Source organism: Haemaphysalis longicornis, unplaced genomic scaffold (assembly GCF_048455015.1).
Source record: "Haemaphysalis longicornis isolate Haplotype H1 unplaced genomic scaffold, Haemaphysalis longicornis Haplotype H1 scaffold_10, whole genome shotgun sequence".
Taxonomy (NCBI): Eukaryota; Metazoa; Arthropoda; class Arachnida; order Ixodida; family Ixodidae; genus Haemaphysalis; species Haemaphysalis longicornis.
Genome location: NW_027526204.1, coordinates 68,297,256 through 68,310,968, shown reverse-complemented (window position 1 = coordinate 68,310,968; position 13,713 = coordinate 68,297,256). Strand labels below are relative to the sequence as shown.

General features: G+C 51.4%; 1 protein-coding gene across 4 annotated transcripts in view; it reads left to right on the top strand.

Moving 5' to 3' along the window:
- Positions 1-13,713, top strand: part of LOC144158675 (multidrug resistance protein mrp-7-like) — a 149,822-nt gene that overhangs the window by 95,820 nt on the left and 40,289 nt on the right. For all 4 annotated transcript variants that reach the window (XM_077689710.1, XM_077689709.1, XM_077689707.1 and 1 more), the window contains exon 17: positions 5,213-5,400. In XM_077689710.1, coding sequence (XP_077545836.1) covers positions 5,213-5,400 — 188 coding nt within the window. The remainder of the gene's footprint in view (positions 1-5,212; positions 5,401-13,713) is intronic.

Genomic DNA, 13,713 nt, shown 5'->3' with positions numbered 1-13,713 from the left:
GTGGGGCCTCGACGATTTTGGTGGCGGCCGCAACATCCGTCTCAAGCCTTTCGAAGAGATCCTGCACCGTCTCATATTCGGTTTGGTCCTCCTTGCGGATCTTGCGAAACGCTACCCAGTCAACAATCTTATTTTGCCTCGGCTTTTGACTCCCATCTGAAGGGTAGTGGCCAAGATGTAATGGCCACTTCCCAAGTTCTCTAGAGTATTGCACCATGTCGCCTCTGGAACGTTCTTTATGAAGGTTCGGCCCGGTGTTTTATCTCTTGTCACGGATGTCCCAATCCGCGTAGGGAATTTGGGTCCGTGATCAAGTTAAACGAGCAGTCCATGACCGCCTGTAGGAGCCTATCACCCTTTTTCTGCACCGTTGTTTCCTGGTAACCTCAGGCCTCATGCGCCGTGCTGAAAGCACTTGCCATGGCAATGGGGACGTCTCTCGCTAACGTTGCAGCCTTTGAAATTACCGTGTTGAAAGGTTGTTTATAGTCGGACTGGGAGTCGCAAACGTTGAGAATTGAAAGGCAGGCGCTCCAATTGATGTTGGGGACAATTCGAGCTTGGCCGAACTAATCTTGAGCACGTGCTCTTGGAATAAAACTTGCGTAGATACGATCGTGGCACGCCCTCTCTTTCCTTGCTCTCTTTACGCGACGACTCGATATCCTGGAATTGTGAGGGTTTTGCAGAGCGTTTCTTGCAGGAAGGCTACCTGGGGTTTCTCGGGTTGCGTTTCTAAATATTGGTGTAATGTGGCTCTCCTTTGCTTGAAGCTAGCGCAGTTCCACTGCCAGATGTGAAAGTCCTTTGTTTTACTGCCCATTGCGGGGTCCGTTTGGGTTTAGACATATTGCCGAGTTAGGTAATCCTGTTGCTCCGCTATATTGTGCATCATTACTTGGGATATGCGCCGCCGTGGTACTGTCCATCGTGGCCATACGTTGGAATATTGAATTGAGGTCTTCGGATTGCCTTCTCAAGGCTTGCATAACGGCCTCATGTTTGTCTTCCCCCTCGGCCCCCCGTGAGCACGGAGACATTCTACGCTTAGTGCAGCGCGATGGGATTGTTTTCCTCTGCAAATGCCACTGATGTGCGTTTTAAGCGAGACGTTTTCGGCTCTAAGTCTCATGTTTTCCACGCCCATGCCTGCGATAGCATGTGTGAGCTGATCGAGCTGCTCCTTAATTTTTTTGTTTACCCTCAAGACTTCGTTTATCCTGTTATTCATATGCTCTGCCAGTGCCCTATGCTTTACCTGAGCGTTCGTCGACGATTTTGGCGGCGTTTTCCGCCCGCCCTGGACTCGATCAGCCCAGGAGGGAGACTGCAGGCGCACCTGCTGGCTGGAACGGTCACGTCCGGATCTCGATCGTCTCCTGGACTGCGACCTTCTCGAACCGCGTTGGCTCCGGGACTGCGACCGACGGCTCGAACGGCTCCACCTGGCACCGAAACGGCATTGCATCCTGGATGGCGACCTGCTCGAACTGGCGTCGACATTCGAACTGCCGCCGCTGTTGCTGGGCGGACGCACCCCTCCCTTGTGGGCGCTTCAGAGGCCGCCAGCGCCCGCCTGGTGATTGAAGTCATCGGCGCCGCCGGAGCTGTCTCGTGATTGCAACCGCTGTTTGCGCTCCCGGCTCCTCTGACGTCGGCGCTGACGCACGAGGAAATGCACTTGGAATTTCTGATTGCAGATCTTGTCGCCGGTGACGCGGCAGCAGCCGCACAGGCCGCACTTCGGTTTACAGTTGTGTTCTTCAGTCGGGTTTTAGGCTCCGCAGCACCTGCAATTATCCCGCTTGGGGCTGATGCAGAAGTCGGCTCGGTGACCCGGCTTGCCGCACGAGTAGCACACGTCGACTTGACGCTTGTTAAGAGAGCACGTGATGATGCACATGCCAAAGACAACGTACCTCAGCACCTGCATGCCCTCAAAGAGGAGCACGACATTCGTAGAGGTCTTGATAGGCTTGGCCTCGAGGACCGACGGATTTCTTTCGGTGACGAAAAGCTGTTCGTGAGGTGGGCGTCGATGTTGTGGACGACCCCCTTGCACGTGTTTTCGGGGGAAGCTACCTAGGCAGCAATTGCATGCTGCTTGGTGCCAAGGAATATTTGGGGTACCTTGGCGTAAGCCTCCGAGTTTTTTGCAGCTGCCGTTGTTAGTGCGTAAATATTTTACATCGGGTTAGGGCATAGCAGGTCTTGCTTGCAGACTTCCGCAGTGATTCCCGCCGCCGTCGTTAAGGCTCTCATGACCGCGTACAGGCTTATTTTGAAATCAAGTGTTGGACGGAAGCCCTTATTGTCGGGGAGACGCATGATATAAATTAAAAACAGACACCGACCACGAGTGTTTAAAAAACAAAAAAGACGTTTCGGCTCTGGTACGGGAGCCTTGTTTACAATGAGCTGAGGGGCGATTGTGATGTGGTTATGTTGCGTACGTTACAACGTAGGCAACGTGCGTACACGGGTGGAAAGTTGCAGTCATTTCGATTAAGTGCGTGCTCCGTGGTCTGGATTTTCAGGGATTCAAGATAAAACCTCGAGGCCCAATTCTTCTGTTTTTCCATTATTATCGCGTTGGCCTAGTCTATTTCGTGGCGAGTTGCTTTTGCGTGTTCGGCCAGAGCGTTAGATGAAACGTTTTTCTTTTTAACGTCGTACATGTGCTTCTTGAGCCTTTGCTGGAAGTTTCCATGTCTCGCAACTCACGTCCGCCACTCTGGAGACTCCATAGACAAATTACGGGACACCGCCCTCGAAGATGGCGACATTCTGATGTATTTTGACGTGGTGTCCTTCTTCACGAGCTTACCAACGGGTTTGGCAGTTCATGCATGCGTCTCACCCTTCGAAATGGACGCAACTTTGTCCGAGCGTACACCTATTGAAGTCCCGGATTTGAGGCGGCTCCTGATGTTGTGCCTCGAGAACACGTTTTTCACGTTCAAGCACCGTTTTTAGACAGGTGCACGGGACAGCGATGGGTGCGGCCGTATCGGTCATGACGGCAAACCTTGAGCAACGTGCACTTAATTCTTTCAGTCCTGCTCCCAAAACATTTGTACGTTACATAGACGATTGCCTCAGCGTAATCAAGGAGGAGGCACTGACTGCATTCACAGCCACCTGAACCGCATAGATGACGCAATCAAGTTCACCGTAGAGGAGGATCAGCACGGGCAGCTTTTATGCGGTGACGTTCTGGTCAAGCAAGAAGGAAAATCCTTGACGTTCAGCGTCTGCAGAAAGAGTACCCACACGGTCGCTAGCTCCATTTCAACTCTGTGAACCGTGCCTCCAACAAAAGGTCTGCAGTCGCCTCGCTTGTGAGCCGTACAAACAGAGTTTGCAAGAAACCTAGCTGAAGATATCGCTGCCGACATACAGTACGCGCATCGGGACCTGTCTGCAAGTGGCTACCCTGACTCGTTTGTGCGCTCCGTTGAACGCCAGCTTGAACGTACGGAACCGACCGGTAACACGCGTCCCAAGAATCGTGCTCCGATACCGTATGTACCTGGACTTAGCGAGCACTTGGCTTTGTTGGAGAGACAGGAAACTTCCATCAAAGGCTCAAGGAGCACATTTATGACGTGTAAAAGATAAACGTATCATCTAACGCTCTGGCAGAACACACAGAAGCAACTCGCCCCGTAATAGATTGGCCCAATGCGAAAATAGTAGAAAAAGAGATGAATTGGGCCTCACGGCTTTATCTTGAATCCCTGACAATCCAGACCACGGAGCACGAACTTAATCAAAATGACGGCAACTTTACACACGTGTACGCACGCTGCCTACGTTACATCTTGAATCTAACATAACCACATCACATTCGCCCCCTCAGCTCATTGTGAACAAGGCTTCCGTACGGGAGCCGAAACGTCTCTTTTCGTTTTATAAACACTCGTGGTCGGTGTCTGTTTGTAATTTGTAATATGTCCATTTTTGGCATCAATTCCGTCCCTGGGACGAATAATAACACGAAGTTGACCCCTTAATAGTAGTGGGAGCCGCGAGGCTGCAGCCAATCGCCTTGCTGTACTACGCGGGTAGGCCGCGTGGCGGCTACCCGAGCTGATTTTACTTGAAGGTAAAGTGTCCGCTGAGGATGGAAACTCGGGGCGATATATCCTCTTCTTTGGTAGTGACGTGCGCCATCCTGGGCAGTTGAGCTCTTCGGGGGCAATATCCATTTCGTTTACCATTTCCACCTCGGGCATGCTCTCGGAGCGCTGCCGGTTAGGCCTAGGAGCGGACGTCGGCGTTGGGCTTAGCTGCGCTCCGGCATGGCCTCTCCCAAAAACCGTCGTAAATGGCCGAAAAGTCCAATCACCCACAAAAAGTTGTTCTCTGCGTGGACCGGAACGGTTTTTGCGTTTGTGAGCACTAAATACGCATCATATTACCAATATTCCACTCCAGAACCATCAAGAACGCTGGAGCCGATGTGAACCTCTCTGCATTGTCTAGCACCACGTGCGGCCAGGAAAAGAAAAACGGCTGTTTGGATTCTGCGTCTGGAGAGAAGGAGGGCGCTCTTTGGCGCGACGCATGAAACAAGAGTATCGGGAAAGCAGTGAGAGAGATTACGGCAAAGGCGCGGTGTCGCCCTCCTTCTGACCTTTCGAAAGACGCTAAAAGTGGCCGTCAGAAACGGCGCGTTCCAAACTACGCAGTAAGGCGCCGGTACGTGCTACATGAAAGCAAGCAAAAAAAAGAACAACTCCCGCTCTAGCTGTTCAGGCAGGGGCCGCGCGAGCACTGCGAAGGCGGGAAATTTGAATTGCATTCCAGAAACCTCCGTTCAATTCATCACGAGAGGAGTGAGACTAGGAAGCGAAGAGCATGATGGGTGGTAGCCGTGAGCAGATGCCAGGTGTGTGAATTCAAGTGGCGCCGCATGGGTAATCGTTGCGGGTGTCGTTCACAGCTTCGCAAACCAACCACCTTCACTGCGTGGATTAGAGCGCATTTTTTAGCTTTGTTGCTTTGGGCCGAGCTCCTGCCCTGATTCAAACCCGCTCGTCATTTGAACCCCGTAGCACTGCCGCTCACCCACGTCGACTCCCTCAATTAACCACTTTTAGTGGCTTCCTTAGCATTGTCAGTTTTGCAGCATTATTACGCGAGCGATCAGAACTACTTTATGACCCGATGCCATATTTATGACGACGTGTCGTGTTGCCGCGTGCAGACTCGCATCCTGGTGTGCAACCAGGGGATGCTTCTGAAGCACATGGACGGGCTGCTGCTGATGCACGACAGGACGGCCACTCCCTTCACCACACTCGCCGACCTTCTGGCCCACAAGGCGGCGCCCCAAACAGCGCGGATTGCAGGTGGAAAGCAGGCCCACGCGAGACTGCTCGCCACGGATGGGAGGCAAGTCCCAGTCGCTCACTTTACGGTAAATGGTAATGGGGTCGTCCATGCACCCCTCAGAGAGAGAGAGTGAGAGAAACATCTTTAATGTGCAAGTAAGGTGAGCCAGGCTAGGCGCCCTACTTGCTACACGAAATGGGGATGAAGGTGGGATGAAGATATATGAAAAAAAAGACTCCCTTACACATTAAAAGTCACCCAGGATTAATAGTCACACAGGATTATTAGTCACACAGATTAATAGTCACACAGGAAAAGTACACACACAATCAGGCGATATAGTCATTTTTCTGAGTGTTTATAGCTCACTGTGAGTTCCAGTGCTGCGGAACGTCAAGTGCGCCTTTGTTGCGCGACTTGCCATGCCGGTTGTAAGCCAGGGCCCAAGGAGCTGCCTCGAAGAGATCTGGGATCCTCAGATCGCTCCGTTCCGCCGTGAGCACGCTTTTTGGCCGGCACTTCTAGCTAAAGCACAGACGTTCAAAGTATTGAAGGGCATAATTCTGGCTCGTTGGTTCATGACTTGTCTATTAATTGTCTCAGTCCTCGTTTTTCGAACAGTGTTTATTTGTTTGTCAGTTGCGAAGTGTCTTCGGGTAGGGACGGGCTCGACGTTCCGTTGTTTTATCCATCTTCCGCCTCCACATCTCCTTTAATTTTTATGATAGTCGTTCCCGTCACGCAGCCGCTGACTCCTTCCCCAGTTCTTCACCTTCGCAATATGGAGTGTTCAAACGACAGAGCGAAAGCCACCTTCAGAGCTGCTTTCGTTCGTATCATCAGGCAACCCGCAAGAGAGTGGGCCATTTTCACAGACTCAAGGGCTGCCCTTAAATGTCTAGCGTCTTTTCCAAAAGACGAGCTTGTGTCTGACATACATGCTTTACATTTCCAAGCTGTACGAGCATACCATCACATCGCACTTCAGTGGACTGGTATAATGAAGGCAAACATTGCTACATACGTTGCGCACAACCATCGTGCATCGGCGATATCCATACCATTCTCCAGGAAAGATGCATTTGTCCTTGCATCCAGCGAGGCATGGAAAATGCAGCGCGTAGCCTGGGGGGATGCGGTACCACATTATTACGCGCTGCTATCTTCCACTGATACAAACTGTAAATTCAAAATGGCACCAGGACTCTCCAAACTCGTAGAAGCAATTTTACATTGCGTGCCGTTGAATGTCGCATAGACGCACAACTTCCTCTTTAAAGGAGTACTGACACGAAATTTCAAAGCTGTGGTAACTATGTAAAACGCTTCCTTTTTATCAGGAGATATCTCCCAGCAAGTTTCAACAGCAACCGTTCAGCGAAACATATTTAAAATCCATTTTAATCTTCGCCCGCACGAGAAAGCCCAGAGCGGGCCGACGTGACATCATGTGCTACTTGCCCCAAACTGTCGACGTCGGGGCTCCCGTGACGAAACCGACGCGCTGGCTGTGGTTGGCGCGCGCTGCTCGGGCGTGTGTACACGTCATGGTTTTGGGACTGACGTCATGCTGCCCGGGCCTGTGGGGACGGCGAAAACCTCGGCCGGTCTGGGCGCGCGCGTGCGCTCGCTCGCGCGCGCTTCCAGAGAGGCAGCGATACGGCAAGAATGGTGACGTCATGTTATACATGCTGTCATGGCGGCCGCTCGGCGTTTTTCAGTCGAAACCGAAACTGGCACGAATAAACGACGCCGTAAATGAATGTTAACGCTGCGCTCGACCGTATAATCTGTCATTCTATGATTAGTGGGCTGGTAGGCACGCATAGCAGCGAAAAAAACGTAACATAAAAATTTCGTGTCAGTACTCCTTTAAGATAAAACGATCCACGTCGCCATCATGCCCACACCGTCATGTGCGAGAAACCTCCAGCTCCTGCCCTGTGAATGTTCTCGTTTCAGTGCTGAAAGAGTGTCCCTCGCAGTGCCTTTGGGGACTATCGCTTTCCAGGGACATCCAGCTAAAGGACGTTTTGGGGTCGTGGGCGTGTCCCAAACATGCTTTACGGGCTACGAATGCTCTGATAGAGTACCTGCAACACACAGGTCTAGCAATGTTTCTGTGCGTATTAAGTTCTTGAACATCATCGCCATCATCTTCATCACGTCATCAACTGGCGTAGCTAGTTGAGCATTTTAGCCTGGCTAAATGAAAGATCGCTTTTCCTCTCTCTCTCTCTCTGAAACGACAGAAGCAAGTACCAACCACAAAAAGCACAACAGGACCAGGTATGCGCTTCATTTAAAGTTTCAAACTGAGAGAGACGATGGCCTAAAAGAAGTAGTTGTGATGGGGGTCTTGGTGGATCAATATTTTGCGTGGTGATATATTGCTTGAAACACGAAAACAACGTCGAAAACAACCGTTCAAGTGCTCCCCCCATCACTTTCGTACAGTCATCCACAGGCTTAGCTTGAGCATTGTACAGTACTTTAGCGTGGCATTGCTCGAGCGTTGTGACGTAAAACGGTTCAAAGCAGTGTTGAAAACTTGAGTGCCACGTTTGATTTCAGGGCGGTGCAAAAGTTGTGACTGAATTAACTTACGCCAACAAAGGAAAAGACGGCAAGTGCGGAAAGCGTTGCTCCAGCTAAGACGGTGGACGACTGCAGCACATTGTGGGGACAGGTTAAGTGCTAGGCACTACTGGAGCAAGCAAAACAGGCAGGAAAGGGGCGCACTAACAACTGAGCTTTATTCGCTCCGGAACAGATTATAAAGGCACGAAAAAACACCGTGCTATACCAGTTGCACCACGTGTGAAAGCAATTACAGCTGGAGTACCCTCTTTACTAATCATCCAGATAATCCACCTCACCTGAAAGAAGTACAACTGAAGGCTTGCTGACACATCAGTACCCCATCTTCTTTATGACGTAGGCCTCGAACACTTCCCATTATTTCTTGTGTTATGAATGAAGCACTCGGGTCCTACCGAACGCTGGCACGCAGCCCCTTGGCATGCATCCAATCTTACAGTGAAGGAACAGATTGCTTCTTGTTCCCGTCTTCAGCGTCGCCGCATGTTCACGCAACCAGTCGTTGAGGGAGCGCCACGTCTGTCCTACGTATACACGGCCACACTTCAGTGGAGTCTGATACACTACTTTTTTTCTTTTTTTTGTACACTCCACAAACGTAGTGGCATGCTTCTTGGCGCAGACAGGAGGCCTAGGCCCGCAGCGGTTAACTATTTAACTATGCGGCACATAGCTCCGAGTTTGTTGGTAGCGCTGAACGCCACGCGCACACCGGCCCGCTCCACATTTTTCTTTACGCGATGAGATAATTAATGTAGGAATGAAATGACGGCAATCTTCTGTGTTTGCTTTTGTCCGCTGTCTGATTGGCTGACTCCTTCCTGCTGCTCACTTAAAAGCTTTCGCGCCAAGCCGCATAGCATCGATGCAGGGAAGCCCGCCTGGAACAGTCTTCCGACATGCGAGACAAAACTCTCCTGTATCTGATGCTGGCAGGACCTTACAAGGGCGTTCCTTAAGACAGCGACCGCTATGCCCCGCTCGACCAACATGGAGTGACAAGAGTCGAATGGAATCAAGGCTTTCTTGGAGCGGGGACAGTAGACCCAGCAAATGTTGTCCTCCAAGAACGTCCCCTCCAGGTCGAGAAACCTCAGGCGACGCTCGAGTGGCAGCTCGCAGTGGCCATGGTCACTGTGAGGCAGTCAAGCGCCCCTTCGAAACCTGCCAGAACCCGTCTAGCAGAGTCTTCGTCCGATGTGCCGGCTGACAACTTGAAAAGAACAAGGTAGACATCCACGAACCGGAAAACGCGCACAACACCTAGCTCGTCAAGTTCGTGTTCCAACGGCCGGTTGAAACGAGCCATCAACATGTCACTAAGCGCAGAGGCTAGGCAAAAGTTAATGCAGACTCATTGCATTTGCTGGTAGTAGGCTCCTTCGAACTCCACAATTGAAGATTGGAGATAAGACCTCAGGAGTTTAAGGAAGCCATCGACGCTCACACCGCAGTAGTTTTGAAAGCGGACAGGCCCATACTTGTCGATTCCTTCACTAACCACTTCCATAAGTAATTCTTGGGGCAGGGAGTAGTATAGATCCTTGACGTCGAACGAAACGCCACTCACATTCCTAGAAATCATGCCACCAAGGAATTCTGAGACTTCAGAGAATTCAGTGTATACGTAGGGCCGACGGGGCGCTGCTTCAAAGACCGGTTGCGTGAGCATGCGGCGACGCTGAAAACGGGAACAGGAAGCAATCTGGCGCTTCACTGTAAGACTGAATGCAAGCCAAGGGGCTGCGTGCAAGCGTTCTATAGGGCCCGATTGCTTCGTTTACACCGCAAAAAAAGAAGAACCGCGGGAAGTGTTCGAGACCTACGTCATAAATCAGATGGGGGACCGATGTGTCAGCAACACTTCAGTTGATGTTCTTTCGAGCCAGGTGGATTATCTGGACGATCAGTAAGGAGGGTACTGCAGCTGTAATTACTTTCACACGTGGTGCAACTAGTATTACATGGTGTTTGTTGTGCCTTTATAATCGCTTTCGGACCGAATAGACCTCCAGTGTTAGTGCGCCCATTTCCTGTCTGTTTTCCTTCATCCAGTTGTGCCTGGCGCTTGACCTGTTCCCATAATGAAGTACGAACTAGCGCACATCGACACATTAATTCAGTACCACATTGGTTGCTCAGTTGTTCGCTGTGAGCATTCTTGTGCACAAGCACTAGGAGGGTTGACCCGAAGAAGTGCGTGTGCGTACTCGAAATCTGCACTCTGAAGCCTCCGTAAGAGCAAACAAAATGCCGCCATCTCCACGAAGTGAATGACGATGAGAGGGGCGAAGTTAAAATGCTTATCGGTGAAACCGTGAAACATTGTTATAAGTCTTATTGACGGCGCGCACCATCTGAATGAGTGGAGGACATAAGGCGCGTTCGTAGCCATGCTCGCGCCTCGGTTTGTAGCGCAGTGGGAATTGCGCCACTTACCTCCCGTCGCGGCCAAAGAGTCGTGGGATCGAAACCGGGCGCCGCCGCATCAAGACCACCACTCCTCGCTCGCAAAGCTTGAGACTACCCACCGCTCCGTTGACAAGCTCGTCGACGACATCGATGTTTGTGGTGATTTTGTAGGGCTTGTTTGGGACGATGGGAATCTCCATGGGTAAGTTGGCGAATTCGGTGTGCTACATTTTAGCTACCTTGGCCGCCGCCTTCTGCAGAGCGTCTTGTGTCGCGTACCCCCGGTACATGTCTTGAGCTCGCAGGTGACGAACGACAACCTCTTCTCCTTGTTGGGTAGCAGCGAAAGCGTTGAACGTTTTGTCCTCTGCGACAAATCTTTGGTTGGCCAATCTCCAGGGGGATCCTGCCACAATCCTCATCGTGGTGCCGTGTACAGTAGCAACGAGGTACGAGACAGGGCCCGAGCAAGAGGAGCTTCGCCCCTAAAATTAACCATGTCTTCCTAATGAAAACTTAGAGAAGCGCGAAAGCTAAAAGTGCGTCCAACCTTCGTTGAAAGTGCGTCCAATCGATCGTAAAACCTTACAAGACCCAAACTACGTAGACGCATCCACGAGCGATCTAAATGTGTACCGATACTCGGGTTATGAGATAAAGGTGTATCATTGTCTCGTTCTCCATCATCGATCCGCGTGTTACTGTCTCAGTCGGAACCGTCCCTTTTTCACGATTTTCAAGTAACCCTTTTGACAGAATGGAAGCCCGGTTTCAGACACGAATCGTGTGTCCAGAGATCCTATTAGCGCTTTTCGGTCGACCAACCGCTTTATGGGAAAATAATAAGTTTTTTTGACAGGACGCCACCGATGCCACTAGAAAAGCTTTCGCTTCAAAACAAGCCAGGGAGACGGACAGAGCGACAGAGCGAAATAACTATTGTTTGACCTGGATAGGGTCAGGGTTGAGGTAGGCTGGAAGTCCCTTCCCTCCCTCTTCAGCCATCGGCCAGGAGCCCCTGCTTCTTGGCGGTGGCCTCGGCCATCCGGACAGCCCAAGGCTGAGACTCGGAGTCCTCGCTGAGCAGTATTGTCTTCCGCTGCTCCGGTGTAGTTATCATTCTTTATTTATCTGTGGGGATGATATCAGGGCCGGCCCAGAGCATGTGTTTCAGGTCAGCCCTTCATGTGCAGTTTTTACACCTTTCGCTGTTCAGTTATGGATAATAAATCACACCATCTCCACGCCGCGAACGATGCCGAGGCTGCGAAGCATTGGGACGCAAGTTGTGTGCATTGTGCGGATGAGTGTTGTCGTCCGTGCACGATAATGCACTCAAAATTTACTAAATGATTTAGGGTGCAGCAACTGCACTGTAAATCACAAACGCCACACGCAAGACAAGTCGTGTCCCAGTGCTTCACACCTTCGGCATTTTCACGGCGTGGAGATGGTGTGATTTATTGGCCCGAAATGAAATGAAACGACGGCTTGCGTGTTTTGAATGTGATCTCGTGTTTGCGCGTAGCGCCCTCTCGTCTAGGTCGCTGTACTCGTGTTTGCACGTAGTGTCCTCTCGTGTAGCTCTCTGTAGTCACTGCGCACGAATAACGGGGAACTTGGGGACATTGAGGACGGGGAACTTGGGGCGGACGCACCTAGTAGTGACTGTACAGTGCGGGGTTAGGGTGCATACCCGTCTGTGGTAGTCTCCACGCAACTCACTAGCGATGCTATAGCGCAAGTGCTAAGGGGAAAACGAACGATAGAATACGGGGAAAGAAAAAAGTTCTCATTCCAGTGAAGCCGGTGAACTGAGCTGAACTTGGCTGCTCTGCCTCCCCAACGCCGACTCCCCTTTTTATACTTCTCACCGTGAGCGATTGTTTTTTCAGGAGTAGCGCAATCGGCTATCAGCGGTAGTGCCGTTATTCACAGTTGCACTACAGAATGGATGCGCATCACTCGCTCGGAAGCACGGCCCGCACATAAGTGCGAACCAGTACAAAGAAACATCCCCCTCGCGAGGGGCACGATCAAATGCAGAGCATTTCTGCGGGGGGGCGCGCCTACAAGTCGTATGGATTACGTATTGGTTGTTTTTGTTGTAATTGTTGTCTTCCAGCGTAGACATTGTCGATGAAGTCGATGGTGAAACGTGCCGTGAACGCCCTGCCGCGGCTATGACGCAACGTGGAGCGGCTATGACGCAACGTGGCGCGGCTATGACGCAACACAATCCAACACAATCCACTTTAATCCAATCCAATCCAAATCCAAGCCAATCCAAGCCAATCCAATCGAATCCAATCCAATGCCCCTCGCGAGAGAGTGTTATATAGCGCCGAAATCGCCACCACGTGAACGCGTGATGCTGACGTCACGACCACGCCACAGATGTTAGCGACCGCAGCGCGCGCGAACGACATATCTGGTTTAAGCGCGAACCGACCGCGGCGAGAGAGCGCGATGCGAGCTCCCCACCTTTTCTTGCGCGCGAACCTAACGCGGCGAGAGAGGGTGTTGCGCACGTCCCCACCTGTTGTGCGCCCGAACCGAACGCGGCGAGAGAGGGCGTTGCGAGCGGAGAGAAGGCGAGGAGGACGCGGGGGAGAGGGCGCACCTCTGGCCGACGGTTGAATGAGTCAAGGATATAAGGCACGTTCGTAACCTTCCGTTCTGTGTCGGCTTTGTGGCTCAGTTGGTAGAGTGCCGTGCACCTTGCGCTCCGCCCGCAGAGTCGTAGGATCGAAACCTGGCGCCGGCAAGTATTTATATAGTGTAGGGGGAGCGATGCGGACGCGGACTACGGACGCCAACGCGGGTGACATCGTGAGTTACTAAAATGCTCTCCATTTAAAAGGGTGCGTGACGTGAGCAGCCGCCGCGCCTACGCAGTGGAGGTGCATGGCGGAGGACTGGTGTGTTTCTATGAGCGCGGGTATTGTGTGCATGTATTTGCACGGCCTTCGTCTTCAGCAACGGTAAGAAAGAAAGTAGGGTAGACACACCAGTAGGGGAAGAGCTTGACGATAGGTGCGAGCGAGCGAGCGAAGTAGCTTTATTAAGAATGCCTCCAGAACGATTAGCCATCCCATGTAAGAGAGGTGTCACCATGACGCGGAAATAAAACGGTCTGAAGCACACTTTAAGTGGATACATTTCGCCCCATTTATTGACGGAAATGAAAAAAATGAGGCATTCTAGCGCACCTAGAACGCATCTGCATCTGATAGTCCCGTAAATGTTTTCCACAATGTAACTTTGTCGAAAATTTAAGCTAGTTAGCCCGTTCCCCAGGTTGACAATTACAGATTCTGCGATGCATCAAATTGGCCCATACTATCCACACGAGCAACT